This window comes from Dreissena polymorpha, chromosome 7, assembly GCF_020536995.1.
Source record: "Dreissena polymorpha isolate Duluth1 chromosome 7, UMN_Dpol_1.0, whole genome shotgun sequence".
NCBI classification, from domain to species: domain Eukaryota; kingdom Metazoa; phylum Mollusca; class Bivalvia; order Myida; family Dreissenidae; genus Dreissena; species Dreissena polymorpha.
In genome coordinates, this window is record NC_068361.1 from 62,726,365 (window position 1) to 62,742,345 (window position 15,981).

A 15,981-nucleotide genomic window follows, 5' to 3' on the forward strand; every position below is an offset into this window, starting at 1 on the left:
AAAATTCATTTTATTATAAAATTGTTTCAAACAGTCCCCATCCATGCAACTTGTTTTGATGCTTTACAGTGAATATCACCAACTCCCAGATACGGGTTTACCTCCCTTTGTTCAGATTTTAAGCCTAATCGAAATATAGCACAGGCATTGGAAAACTATCAAATCCAGTGTGTTGAGATGCAGAAACACTGAATGAAAATTCACACACTTGTATACGGTCCAAATGAAATCACAACCTTAAAGTGTAACAAACACCAAATTTGCTTGACAAATTTTGGATCAATTCATTTACTACTTTTCAAGTTATACATGTTCCAGTACCTATGGGATATTGTGGCTTTATGCCCAGGTAACAGTGTTGGCACAAAATGCTAGCATTGAGCTCCATTTCCAAATAATTTTGCATGATATATAACAGTGTAGCCATAATATGAACCATACCCGTCATGACTCTTGCAAGGTACTGCAATGTCAGACTGGTTCGGTGCTGCTGAGCACAGCGGGCGGATAATACAGCAGTTGACGTCTGATCTTCTGAAGCAGTTCACCTGCTGTAATTGAGTGACACCTCTTATTAACCAACATACCACATAATACATTTAATTTTTTAAACAGTTGCAATTCAAATGCACATCACTTTGAAAAAAACTGATTTGGTAAATACGCGTTGTGTGCGCAGATCCTATTAACAATGTACTAATTGGTTGCAAATAACATGCGTTTCTACATTTTATGTGCCATTTGGGAAAGTCTGTATAAGTTTCAGGGATAATGTGGTCTTTTGGAAAAGGAACACTACACTTGTCTGCTAGTATTGCTTTTTGTATCGAAATAAAAAAGCAAATTCCTCACTATAGTTTGCGGCAACTTCATGCAACTGAAACCGACAATCTTTTTCAACAAAGGCCTACCATTTTGCACAATGTTTTTCAACCTATGCGAAAATAAATGTCCAACTAGTTTTCAAGTAATACTTGGTTCATATACATCAGCAGTAACTGTTTATGTCACCTGTACTTTTAAACTAGTAAAAGTCCACTTATCAGAGGTTACTTGCCTTTGTTGGAATTAAATGATCATCGTATTATGTTCCCGCCACCAGTACAATCATCCAAGCCAGTGTGCAGACATGCATACCATCTATATTCTGACGTTCGGAAATTGTTATACTGCCTTAAGAGCATTCACACGATTTCATATGTTCCAATTAAAGTCGTTCTCTTGAGGTGCAACCAAAGTACGTTTGAATGACAAGATTTGGATTAATATATTGCTTACTTGTTGTAATTTTATACCAGTGTCACAACCGCTGTGATATTGCGGCTGTTGGTCCAAATTTACAATTAAGCCCAATAATTAAAGTATTCAACACCAATACTTAAGAAAAATAAGTGTGCGTAAAAATAAGAGTGAGACCACATTCCAGTGGGCAATTTGAGAAATACCCATCAGGTGGCTGGCAAGCAAGGCCCTATCGGACTTGTTCAGTGCTGCTGAGTGTATGTGGCTGATACAGCTGTCCATAGCAGATGTTGTCTGGTCTGCTAAATGAAGTTCATCGGCGGCAAAAAAAAGTGTCAAAATCTCATATGACTTACATGACACGCAACCCAAGCAAGCTAGAAACGAATTCAAGTCAAATGCAATTCACTTGAATATTGTTCAAACTTATCAAGACGCAATGATGAACATTATACGTTAGTACGTGCAGATCTTGTGGGGCATTATACTATCTTATTGGAAATCTTATGCACTTCCACATATTCTGTGCCACTTAGAAAAGTCTTAACTTAAATCAAAATAAAATGAGCTGTTCTGTACAAGTAACATTAATATTACTGCTTTTTACAACAGAATGAGAAATCACATAATTGAATTATCTATGCGGAAACTTCACACAAATAAAACTTACAGGCTTTTTTAATAAACGCACTTCATATGCACAATAACCTAACCCACCTAGGCAAATTAAATATACTCTGCGTTTTCAACCAACACGTGAAGCACTCCAACCAGGAGTATCTTCTTGCTTAACAAGTTTTTTCTTCTTTAGAGCGTCAGATCCACTGAAATGATATAAAATGCAAATATTCACTGATCACAATACATACATGCACAATTATAATGTGTTCAATACGTTATTTAAGGCTTCCGCAAAGTGAAAGGCATTATCTTACAAATGGTTTCAACCCGTTTATATTTATGTAACTTGTTATGATGCCTTACCGTGTATTTTGTGAATGTCAACAAATCCAATATACGGAGTTACCTCCCTTTGTTCATATTAAACTATTAAATCTAGTTATAGCCAAGATATAGGCAAAACAATCCATTACAGTGTGATGAAGTGTAAAAACACCAAATGAGTTATTTCAAGGCAATAAGCTGACTTTCAGAAAATGCCATATTACTTTAAGGGGCACTCTACAGTTTCTCTGGCTTCGGATTCAGGCTGATGGTTTCTGGGTTCGAGCCGGTTTGTACACACCGATAATGTATACATCTGGAAAGACAAACCCTTTCATACAAATACTTGCAAATGAAACAGTAAATGCAGTTTTGCTTGACTAACCATATAGATGATAACATCTGAGTAAACTGGGAGTCAACCATTAAGATGTTATAATAAATTTCAAAGTGTGAACGCCCCTTTCAAATATGCTCTCCAAATTGCGTTCAGAGCTGAAAAATGACAAATGAAACTATTGTATGCAAGCTGTCATGACATATTGGTTGCCATTTACTAAAATAGTTTAACAAATACAATGTAAAGAAATAATTTAAAGACACAATAAACAAAACATTTTCCGCCTAGGGAACCATATAACCAAACCATATTTTATCATTCCAAGCAAAATTAATTTAAGCAATAAAAATATGAACATAAGAAATAAAACTACGGCAAGGGCAGGAGAAACCGTAAACCCGAATATGACAGTCTTCCAAACCTTAGGTACCATACATGTGCCTAGTTTAATGTGTACAAGGTGATAAATTGTTAGAATTACCTATTTTAGCATCATTGACCATATATCATGATGCCCTCGCTTCACCCACGTCAGCCACTGGCATTCCTTTACCTGAAAAAGCACGATACCCAAATAGAAATAGATGTGAAAGGAGAATACAAACAAAATGCAATAATGTATTTTCCGTATACGTCTATGCATACAAGGAAGTGATAAAGCTCGCTGTATGTGTGCTTTTTTAATATGCAGGCTGGCTCAGTTCAATGAGCGCAACACTGTCCGAATTTCAAACATGTCCGCCGTTCAATGTTTGTGAAATGGGGCTCTAAATTTAAATGTTCAGGCTTTGTTATATTGCATAAGTGGCTCACAGAGTTGCTGGCGCTCAATTCTGACTTCATGAAAAACATGAGCTTCACGATGAAAAAGTAAGCCTTTGATTGAAAATAGGAATGCAATATTGCCATCATTCGGCCATGATATGGTGGAACAAACACCAAGTTGCCATAACAAACTTTGGGCATTGACTATTGTTCATTTCATACATGTTACACTACCGATATGATATTGTGACTCTTTTTCCAAACTTACAATCATACCCAAAGATGCAACTAGTGAACAACAGTGCTCATGAAACATAATCGTGCAAAAAAACATTAACAGTGAAGCCATATACATGTGAACAGTATGGACAGTATCCATCTGGCCACTGTGAAAGCCCTGGTTCGGTGCTTAGTGCAGACCCTGTAAACAAATTCATGTATTGTATGGTTGCAAATCACATGCAAAGCACATTGTATGTGCCACTAAGGAAATGTTTGCTTGATATAATAGTAAGTGTGCTCCCACGGACAAGGAATACTAAATGCTTCTGCTCCCTTTGACAACTCTTTGCGTCTGAAACCGACGATCTGTTTCAACAAATGCATGTAATTTTGTGCAAAAAACTTTCAAACCTATGTGAAATCCATTTTTAATAAGTTTTCAAGTAAACATGATACATTTTATCCATTAGTTACTGTACGTTCCTCCAATATGTGCTTTTGAATACAGCCATGTCGGACTAGTTCGGCGCTGCGAACCGCAGGTTATTATTAAGTTACATTGATGTTCAAAGCTGATTACGTCTGATTTTCTTAATCAGTTCAACTGCTGCAAAAGAGAGACAAACATCGCATATTGACTTTAAATACATGTAAACATAATTCATGCAAGCTCGAATCACACGCAAGTCCAATGCAAAGCACTTTAATTTTCACTTGAATACTGTTGGAACGGATCAATTAGCGACAAGCAACATATTCGGAAACTAAACGCGAATGAAAGCGACAATCGTTAATAAAAAAGTACATGCCATTTAGAACTAAACATTTGAAGCATATGCAATATTAATGAATAATTAGTAATTAAGTAATACTAAAGGCATTTCGATTCGACCAGAAGTATCTGTTTGTTTCGCCAGTATGAGACAGCTATTTATTGCACAAAAATAATATCGAATGCATACATTCAAAGGTGAAAATACATTAATGAAGCATTCAAATGCGTCTTTTCAATTAATTTTGGCTTCCGAAAAGCAAATGCATGTTCTTAAAAAAACCGCATCGAACATTTTTCATCGGTGATTCTTCTTTTGATGCTTTACGTTGTATGTTTTGTTGAGAGCTTTAGCTCACAGCTAATGTTTCAAAGCAAGTTTTGCAAGTCAGTATGCGCTTAGCCACGCTAGAAACGATAACCACCGCCTTTTGCACTACCTGCAGTAAAATTATGCAGAAGACGAATCCTAGGAGCGTCTGCTCTACTACGCTAGGAACAAAAAACCACCACATCTGCCTGTGTATAGTCCACCACTGGTACACTGCAATGTGTGTATATGATCAATAGTGTTTAACAGCTTGTTAGACGACATTGGCCAGTCTAGTGTTTATCATCGAAAGCTGTACATATTGGCTGCTTTCAGGGAAAACGGGGCTTGATGCATGTCAAATAAAATTAGCCAGTGCACACTGATTAGCCTGTGCAATGCGCACAAGCTTATCAAGGCCGACACTTTCTGATTGTATGGTGTTTTACGTTTAAAGAGAGTCTCTGGTACTGGTATGACAATTAATGCATATGCATTAAGCCCTGTTGTCCGAAAATGAAGCTTACATTATATTTTCTATAAATGATTTGAAAAAACCTGTTTTTTTAAGACACACCCTTTATAAATTTGAATAAATTGTATTCATTTCAAAACTTGCGATATAAAAAGCTATTCCATTATTTTGAAAATTGAGTTGCGTCTAAGATTATACAACAGCAAACAATTTAGTGCCTTCAGCGCTTTGATTCTTAAATGTCAACAAATCCCCGATACGGACGTCATCTCTTTATCCAGCGTCAAGCATCATCTAACTATAGCCCCGAGAAAACAATCCAATAAACTGTGAGGTTCTAATGTGCAGAGCCGCTGAATTACAGCAAGATAAAGGAATATTATGACTTTCAGAAATGCCATATTGTCTGAAAGGGTAAAATAACAAAACATGGGAAAATACTCTGCCAAACAAAAACGATTTTAGAAATGGTGTACACTCCCTTGTTATAATTATCATTCATCATCAATCAGACTGTATTCACGCAGTACAGTAGGTAAACACTGGCGCAATATCTTTCGGGTGACATCTCGGCGTCTTTAAAGAAAATCATATGTTTGCGTTTCCTGGAGATCTAAATGATGGCTTTATTAATGGGCACCAATACCCATCAGGTCAGTAAGTAAAAGTAAGCACCCCAATATAGACATTTATTTGGTAGCTAATAGTGAAATAGCAACTCACATGTAATACGTTGAGAGTAGAATAATATTTTGTTTATTGATATTAACTTTTCAATTTGAAGCATAATGCGTTTCGTTGAAATTTTATCATTTTACCATGTCGTTAATGTAAGATCTTTGTTTAAAACTAGCATTTGTTATGTTATTTAATGGCTCATACAACCTTTTAAGTCTAAGGCATTGACTTATAGTGTACATAGACCAATTTTAACTCACACTAATTAGATTAACATTTCGTAATACTTTATATATTGACCCGGCATGTGACCATAATTTAGGATCCAAATAAAACGCAAGCAAATTTTAAAAGGAATAATAACTGTTTCCTCACTATTTGTATGCAGCCAAGATAGTTTATGCTCAAATAATTCCCACACTTGTTCATGGTTATGGTAATATTCAAACAGACCAGCAATACATGTCATTCTTCTCTCGTCTGGGACTAATAAGTATAGATTTCCGACTCGAATCTAATTCGCAGGAGAATGTTATGTTTATATATTGCTTCAAGAGGCGCTTCTTTGTAATGTTGACACAGTGAATTAGGCATCATATGACACGGTGACGCAGCGCAAAGCCGAGGATGTGCCAATGATTAACAGGAATTTTATAAGTTACGTTTTCGCAAACACTACTCTTGACATTGCACCTGTAAGAAAATATTTATTGTTATAGTTGTGTTACCTTTTGTACCAGTTTTAAAGGATATCGTATCACTTCACTATCATCTGGATCAAACGCATTGGTGCTCGTGAAGTCATCAATTGTCAATGTTATTGTGCACTCATACAGAGATGAACCGTACTCATGTGCACAAATAAGGGTGTCATCGACTTACAATTACAGGCCTTGAATATTTGTGTTGATAAACGCACTGCGATTCAGATCGCCTGTTTTAACAAATTCGAATTGCGTGAGTTCACACGACTGTGTTTACATTTCTGTCACAGCACATGTACTAATGAACGCAACTTATGCATGCCGTGAGGAACGTTGCATTTAAAAAGAATTATGTACAATCCACGCAAAAAGCTTAACACGAGTGGAGATCTTTAAATATATTATTGTTTATGTGTAGGTTTTTGTTACACTATTCATCGAATTACGCATATTCTTGAATGTTCTTTTCGTAGATATTAAAAAAAACTATTAATGTGCTTAATATGCATTATAGTATGTCAAATAAAAGTTGGGCTACATTTACATTTTCAATTCTAAGTTACTTTACCAAAACTTGATCAACATTGTGCGTAGTAATAAAGGTGATAAGACAAGATAGACACGTGCAATTAAAAAGTATATATTAGCGTTTCAAATACAAAAACAATCTTCAAACAATATTACATAAAACTAATTCGATAACAACTGTGTTATGTTGATGTAATTTGAGTTTGTTTGTCAATGTTAACATAAAACACCAATGTGTAAGAACACGCAACAATAGTAGCGTATGATGGTTAGAGCATGTCGGAGGAGCTAACGGTGGATTTCTATTCCGTTTGCGCGCCATTGCTCTGTTTGCGTGACCAACAGAAGATTACAATAAAAAAAATAGTGGCGGTTTTTTCATGCCTCTTTGATACCTTTGAAATGATAGTTTTTATCATCAAGGGAGATTATACGATTTTTATATGTATAAATTGTAATATATTGATAAAAAAGTGTTGTTGATGACACAAAATAGGCAAGAAAATTATACATTGAAGACAAATTTCATAATATGCAGCAAAGACAAATAAGCGCCCCGAGCCGATTTTTACAAAGATATTTCGTACATATTTTCCTACACTAACCGAAGCATTCGTCTTTTTATTAGGATCGGAGTTAGTGTTTGTGTGTCGTATGAATATATATCGTTGCTACATTCAAAGAAGTTGTCAATTTTAACAAACACCATGCCTCCAGAGAAACTATTGAAAACGCAGGAAGTACAATTGTTCAACACAATTGTTAAGTTACTTATGTATTTGTTAGTTCATTGGTTGATGCACATAAAGCAGGCAGCAGACGGCTCTCATGCGCACTAGAAACATTTTATTACCTGACAACGGATTGAAAACACCACAAGCGCCATAAACAAAAGGTAACTCCAAAATTAAATTATTAAGCGATATGTACAGCCTGTACAATATGGATACGCATAACGGTAACCTTGCTGGCGCCACAGATATCTCTCGATTTTAGTGAATCTGAATGAGGTATTTAATTTGATTATTTGATTATTTATATATTGATTTCGAACAATTTTCACGCATGCATGTATTATTCTGAATCATCACGATGAGCTGTTATATGCTTAAGTGAAATAAAATATTTGTTCTGTTCTGTTTAATAGAGAGTTTGCTCATAAAACGTATTAATAATAGTTCTATTTAAAAAGGGCTAATCAAACTAGTTGTTTAGACTGATATCATTTGAATTGTTATTATTCTGATTTGTAATTATTCTTTTATGGAATGCTTTATTGACTGCTGCTCATGCGAATCAAGTTCTTGAGATGGAAAAAAGGAAGTGGTCTACTTTATTCTAATATTTTTATCAGTGATTTAGCACGTTTTATTCATGTCATTGTCGTCTTACTGCAAACATTGTCAAACTAATCGTCAAACTAATCAGAAAGGTAATTAATAAATACATCCACAACATTTTAATACTTGTATTGAATAATTGAAGAAAATTTGATAAAAGTATTTCAAATACGCTACAAACAAAACACATTGATGTAAACTGACAAAAATAACGGATCTATCAATGTTCCCATGTTTTTCGACACATAATCTGCAAATTCCAATTCATTATTTAACCACTTGTAAACATCTGCCTTTGTATTCAAATGTCCTTCATAATGCGGGACTTTTAATGAGCAGAAGAAATAGAACGCACTAATCACAAGGATTGCTATTTCACATATATTCTATATATTGCAGACACAGATTATTTATAATGTTGCCTTACTAGCAATAAAATAATACGTAGTTATCTATAAAACGGTACTTAAATTTGTTAATGAGTTCTTATTTAAAATTCCATGCTTGTCAAATCTTATCTTCAAAGCATTAAGGTTTGATTTCCCAAATATCACATTTCATATTGAACCAAGGACCTGGTTCCTCTGCACTACATGCAGTCTTATCATGCTTATCAATCTGTAAAGAAATTTGAAAATCGATCCATGCTGGTAACGGCTAGACTCTTTAAAAATTTAGCCTGCCTGGCTTGAAGCAAGCGACATACTTGATTCACACAATACGTTGTATGATGGTCCAAAGTGTAAATTGCATAATGTAGTCACATAGTCTGGCCTTTTTTGAGACCTTGTAGAATAAAAGTTGTTGGAAAAGATGTGTGCACCTATAATAACAAAGGTAAATGATATCGGATTAATTTTCCCTTTACTCAGCTGGTTCGCACGGCTTGATGTACAAGCAAGTGTCACTCATTTCCTTTTACTTTGCACTCATTGATAGATGAACAGTCGCCTAAGAAAAAGTCGTTAAAAAGCGCACGAAATTGTGGTATTGCCTTCAATAAGAAGAGTTCAATTCTTCTGTGAATAAACAAATAACGATTCAGGTCGTCCGTGATAAGGAATCCGAGTTTCGGGAGTTTCCATATCTGTGTTTACATTTATGTCGTAGCTTATGTGCTGCTGATCGCAGCTTATGCATAAAGTGACATTTTAATATCCAATTCAAAAGAAATATGTAAAAAAAGAATCGTGCTCTTAGATTATTTTATTCAGATTTTTTTTAATTTTAAATCTGAAATTATTTTTAACTATTGTCTCGACACATGTAATTGTTAAACTGTTTATCCCTCTTAAAATAATTCAATAGTAAGCATTTTAAACTTATAATCTGTTTGACACACATGACAACCGCACAGTCTGAATGACGTACACAAAAAAATGCTGAATTTTGCTCACACCACAATAACTTCTTGTGCTTCGTGTTCAGACAGACAGACAGACAAACATATAATAAAATATGCTAAAATATAATTAAGTTTAAGTATAAACAAATAAGTGTACCAAACCACTCAATTTGAGTTACAAGAGACTATGGACATATTAACCGTGATATAAACATCATTAAACATTCAAAACATACGGATTAATAAAAGAGTCAAAGTAAATCATAAGTATAAACAGTTTACGTTGGATTTAAATGTCATTGGAGACTTTTGCAGTTTATTTAACAAAGTATCCATAAGACATAAAATGTCTTTAATTGCATAAATGTATTTCTGAACATAATTTTAAATAATGCATACAGGCATTAAATAATGTTTTTAAAGTTTCAATTAGTAAGTTCATAATAATTATATTCTAAACACCTGTTTTATATCTTTATAGTTTAAATAATGTAAGAAAATTAATATATTTGGAAGGAATACAACAACAAATGTAACGTACGAGCATATAATAGTGTTCAATCTAATTAGATCTGACGTAAAAAGAGGAAATAAAAAAAAGTTTTATGAAATATTTTTAAGTACATATAAGCTTCAAATATTAAATAAGTAGTTTTACCAACTGCACAACCACATTTAATCGGCTGTCAATTATAATATATATATATATATATGTGGTAAGGTTGTACATCCTTACAAATGCCGATCTTTCATTTCGGTCTAGTTATAAAAAATAATTTAGCATTAAAATCAGATTAATTAAAACAAGCAGCAACAACAACAACAGCAACACATGATAATAATTACGAGTAAAGATGAAGATAATAATAAATAGTAGAAATAATAATAATAATTAAAGTAATATTAATAAAAAAGAAAATAATATAATAATAATAATAACAATACTCCAAGCAAAATACAAAATAATATTAATACTACTACTACTAATATTAGTAGTTTTAGTATAATAATAGTTATAATAAAATAATAATAATAATAATTATACAAATAATAATACTAATAATAGTAACAATAATAATAATAATAGTAACAATAATAATAATAATAGTAATAATTAATATTATTATAATTATAGCAAAACTACAAACAACAACAAATTAAAATAATAATAATACGTATGTAATTTCGATATCATAAGTAGTTATTATAATAATACAACTAATAATACAACTAATAATAAAACTAATAATACAACTAATAATGATAATAATATTTAAAAAATAAAAATAAAATTAATGAATGTAAATTCATTGTGTTTTTGATTTGAAATCAAGCGCATAGGCGATGCTTTATAGGGTTGTAAATTCTTTTACCAAAAGTATGTTAAACAAAACTGATTTCAATTATAATAAGCAGATCGTCTCTTACTGGTGATAGTATTGACTTTAACTTCATAAGACAAGTCCCTTTTGTAATAAAGCACTGGCCAAATCAAATGCAGTTTGATATGTTTTTAATTTACGGTTTCAAACCGAGAATACGCTTGTGTTGTATGTGATTATGTCCTCCGTCAGACAGCAAATATGACCGTGCAGGCTCATCCGTTTGTTGATTTGTCAATTACACAGTTGGAAATTACACTCAAAGGCCATTCGCTCGGGCTTTCGAATGCAAGGCAACCCAACAGTCAGTTCTTGCTTTTAATCCGGTTTGTTTAAAATATGTTTGTTTTTTCCGTTACTTCACCAACGATCGAAACAGAAACCCATTTTTTAAGTCTGTCTGTACGTTAATCCACCCGCCTTCCAAACGATGGTCCCTTTGAGCTTCTACCGGCATGTCCTAATAGTGCTTAGTTGTTCAGTTTATTTAGTCCCACTCGCCGCCCAAAGCGACATTCTGTCAGACCATGCTTCCAGCATCATGAACGCCGGTCCTTCCATCCGGCAAGCTTTCTGCTATCCATACTGCTTCAGTCTGAGATAAATGACGTCATGGAAGTAAACGATAAATGATGTCACGGAAGCTTACAATAAAATATAGCTAATTTGTCGCCTGTTATTATGTTTATGTTCGAAGAAGAATTCACTGGCTAAAGAATGTTCTTACTTTAAATTCACTGCCCCTGTATCACATCGTACTGTTTCAGTAAGAAGCAGTATCACCCATTAATTCTACCGAGCCCCACGTATCAAACAAAACCTTGCAACTCATCCGATGTTAGAATCTGTGGGGCATTGCGCTCAAAACAGTAAGGGAGTTGTTTATGCGTAGTTCATGTGTTGTTCATGAGGTGTTCATGTATTGTTCATAGTTGATTGCGAGCGAAGATGTAGTAGAAGCGCAAAGCAGGTAAGTTACCAAACATTTATGGAAAATCAAATATCGGATTGGCTTAATTGTTAATGCGACAAAGAAAATAAGCTGACGAGCGGTACTATCCAGAATCGGGACGTTCGTTATTATGATAAACTCACCATCTCCTCAACAAATGGACAATGACAAAACCCTGTGTACGGCCTATACTATGTAAATGACATTATGCGATACCGATAAAGTCATGATAGCGTTGACGACGCTTGACATACAGATAGACCTTGAGGAATATAGTTGTTTTCAGATGTAGAGATTTGGTTTAGTATTGGCAAATATAATGTTTCCATCTTACTGACAGCAAATAAGTTAGCACATCCGGAAGAGTCTTTTGAAATGAGCGATATCAAAATATGTTCTTCGTGTCAGTAAAACATCGAAAGTAGGTCGAGCTATGTTATATGAATTCAAAGAAACAATAATGAGGTTCTGTCTGCTTAAACGGACATATACTGGGAGTGTCTTTACTACACTCTTTACTGGGGTTTTAACTTGAATTTTCGTTAACAACTCTAATTTATTGATGCCTATATACGTATTATTATATTGGGATGAATTGAACGAAAACAACTATAATTGGCATACGCTAAAACACTTTCTTAATCCACATGGTGAATTGAGAACAGAAGACGTTTGACTCAACTAGATATCAGCGCATTTTGTTTTGAAATATGTTCGTTGGATGTCAAAACAGAGCATAGACAATAATCTCGTTTAATGCTTCCTCTAAAAACGATGACACTTAAGACTAGATTAAAGACAATATATTGAGCGTATTTGAGATATAAAAAACTCATCAAGATCTTATCCCTCTTCATGTGAGTACAAAACACCAAACCGATTATACCACAATGAGAATTTGTTCTCCTTAAATTGTCAGAAAATAGGCTATTCAGTATAGATTGACTAGAGTAGCAAACATCTAGCTACTGAATGAAACTAGAAACTTGAATGATTGTAGCGACACCTCCATAATCAAGTTCGATCAAGATTCACCATATGGTTGCCTTTGTTAACCAGAACATTCCACGATATGTATGTGTAAATATTCGATTTGGATTGTGTGGTATAAAAGTATAATTTAGTTTATCATAAATTGCATGTTTTGTAAAGAAAAATACAAACGCTGCGATCAATGTCTTTGACGATGATGGAATTTATATAACATGTACACTTATTATGTACGTTGTACCATAAAAACTGAACTAAAGTCGAACCATTTTATAAAAATATGATTGAAAAAATCTCTTTATGATAATTTATAGTTCGAATGTCTAAAAAATACTATGTGTGGTCACATAAACAGAGTTCATTATATAATTTAGTGTTATCGACGAATGGCAGGGATGAAAGCAAAGTTAATGCAAACTCCACTGATTTATCATTGGTGTAACATACATATGCAATTTTTACGTCTTTTGTCACGTGTTCTGTTATAATCTTCAGTCACAGGAACAAATGTGTTTATTCAAGGTTTTTGTTAACTACTTAGACCTTTAAAGCGTACAATTTACTCACCTTATAATAAAATACCACTACAGGCGGAAAACAATATCGACGTGATTTCATTATCCACAAATCAAGTCTAACTAATTTCTTTTTGTAATTAGTTGTATTGGTAATAATAAATAAATGCTGATTCCAGCAAGTTTTCAAATAAAAAAATAGTACTATAATCGGTATCATGATGGACATCAACACATATCAAAACAAAATATATTTGTAATGTGGACCCCCGAATATCTGACACGTTTCTTTAAAGTGATATTCTCACGAAGATTTACGATTGACAAGGAACCGGATACTTAAAACAGATACTAAAACAAAGGCTAAGGTGGAATCATGATCAAAATATTTAAAAATTGATTTGCAATTGATTTATGATACTGAGTATGATATTATTGCTGATAATATTTCATCTTTAAAGCCTATTTGCTTCATCGACAAGGAACCACACGGCTTTTCAGACAAAGACCGCAAGAAGGAATCTCATCTGACAAATATAAAACGGTCGTCATATTAATTGCGCTGATAAGTATTTGTAAATGTTAAAGAATTTTTTTTAACAAAGAATTCAAGATCAAATCAGTCTGAGAGAATATTTTCAGAACAATTGTAATGTGTGTTTTGCCCTTGTCGATAAAATGTTTGACCGTCGTTCGCATTGTTTATATTGAAACATGAATTAAGATACCAAATAATGATCAAATATATTATTTGCAGATTCATATAAAGTCAGCTGAAATATGTTCATCGTCCAACTCTCGTAATGCCAAGTATATTTTATAGCAAATATTTACATAGGGCTTTGTCAGACTTCTTTACATGAACTGAAAGGAATCGGAACTTTTCATGAAGCTATATTTATTTTAGTGACTGAATATAGATCTAAAACGGAGAAACAACAGCAAAACTATTAATGTAATACTGCCTTGAGGTAACTAATGGCAAAAACGCAATGTACTAGGTAGTAGTATTGTGTATAAATTATGATGAATTCGATATACGCCCCACATAGCATGGAACTTGACACCATGCATATCATTCTAATTCTTAAGACAGGTGAATTTTGGTAACGATTAAACAACATCAAAACTATAAACGGTTATGCTGCAAAGCCATTTTAATTCATTTTAACACTGGCTATAATACTGAACGATTGTTTTTACTTATATAATATTGATCGAACGAAACACTCATATAATGAATCTTCTTAAATTCCAAATTAACGCGCGTGCGAATGCACACTTAACTGATAATATGGTTTGCGCAAATATCTTGGTCGTTAATCCTACATGGCAGAAGGTCTGAGCCATTTATATGGTAGGTATATTGTTATTTTATCGTTAAATTGGATACAATACTTTCCGATTATAATCAGGATTTGTCATTGAAACCAATTATTCAAACATTTCTATTGTTTAAGATCATTCCAAATAGAATAAAAACGTATAATCCAAAAGCAATAAACATTTAGGCCTTAACCGTATCTTTTAGATCTGAGTTTTTTGCACAAACGTTAGACTAATCAGAGGTTAAGTGTTTTAAAAACAGAAAAAGCTAAGAAAGCAATATTAGTTTTCGTTACACTCGGCAAATCTATTGTAATCTTAATTATTTTTATATGCAAAATACCATTGAGACCGGAGCAAATAAACATCGATCAACATGCGGTAAAGGTATTGATTAACCTGTTTGCAACACAAAATTTGTATAACAGTAATTGTTTAAGCGCAACATGTAGCTCAAAATAATACACTGTCAAAATAACTTTCCAACAGTTGAAGGTAACGCTTTCATATCCGCTATACGGTCGCCATAAAGAGAATTAATGCCACTTAGAGATTTCCAACGAGTACAGTTAAGAAATAATTTAAAATTGCAACTTTTTTTGTAGTTATTTGGAAGCAAATATAACGAACACGATCTTGCACTTTTTGGAAAATGTAATGTCATATTGAACCTACTCAGCAAATGTATTGTCTCGTACTACAAATGGTTCAATATATTGAAATATAGTCTACAATTGTTATCTTTATCTCTAAGTGAACTAAGATGCAACGCTACAAATAAAAGGGCGGATATCTTGCCTGAACATCATAGTACAACTTCGACCTAAACATCTTGTCGAGCTAGAATCATCCATTATTTATTCGCGCAGCGTTTTATCTGATATCGTGTTTATTTCAAAATAAACTTGCCAAGCTCGGAGTAGTTTTAAGTACACGTCAAATTGTCTCAAACAATTCACAGCAAAATGTTTTTGAAACAAAAACTACCAAGGATCTCGATTACGTCTTTCATATATACGGATAATTAAGTCCAGAAATATGATCAGTAGATCAATTTGCATGTACACAACTGAATATTACGTGCAACAATTTGGCCCACGGTCTGTGGGTCTATTAAGTATTTTACCTCCTTGAAGCTTATTACCGTTCC

General features: G+C 33.5%; 1 protein-coding gene across 1 annotated transcript in view; it reads left to right on the forward strand.

The window, feature by feature from the left end:
* Window positions 1–468: 468 nt before the first annotated feature.
* Window positions 469–15,981, forward strand: part of LOC127839766 (uncharacterized protein DDB_G0271670-like) — a 20,061-nt gene continuing 4,548 nt past the window's right edge. Inside the window, exons 1-2 of the mRNA XM_052368152.1 lie at window positions 469–553; window positions 13,818–13,873. Of these exons, the coding sequence (XP_052224112.1) occupies window positions 469–553; window positions 13,818–13,873 (141 nt within the window). The remainder of the gene's footprint in view (window positions 554–13,817; window positions 13,874–15,981) is intronic.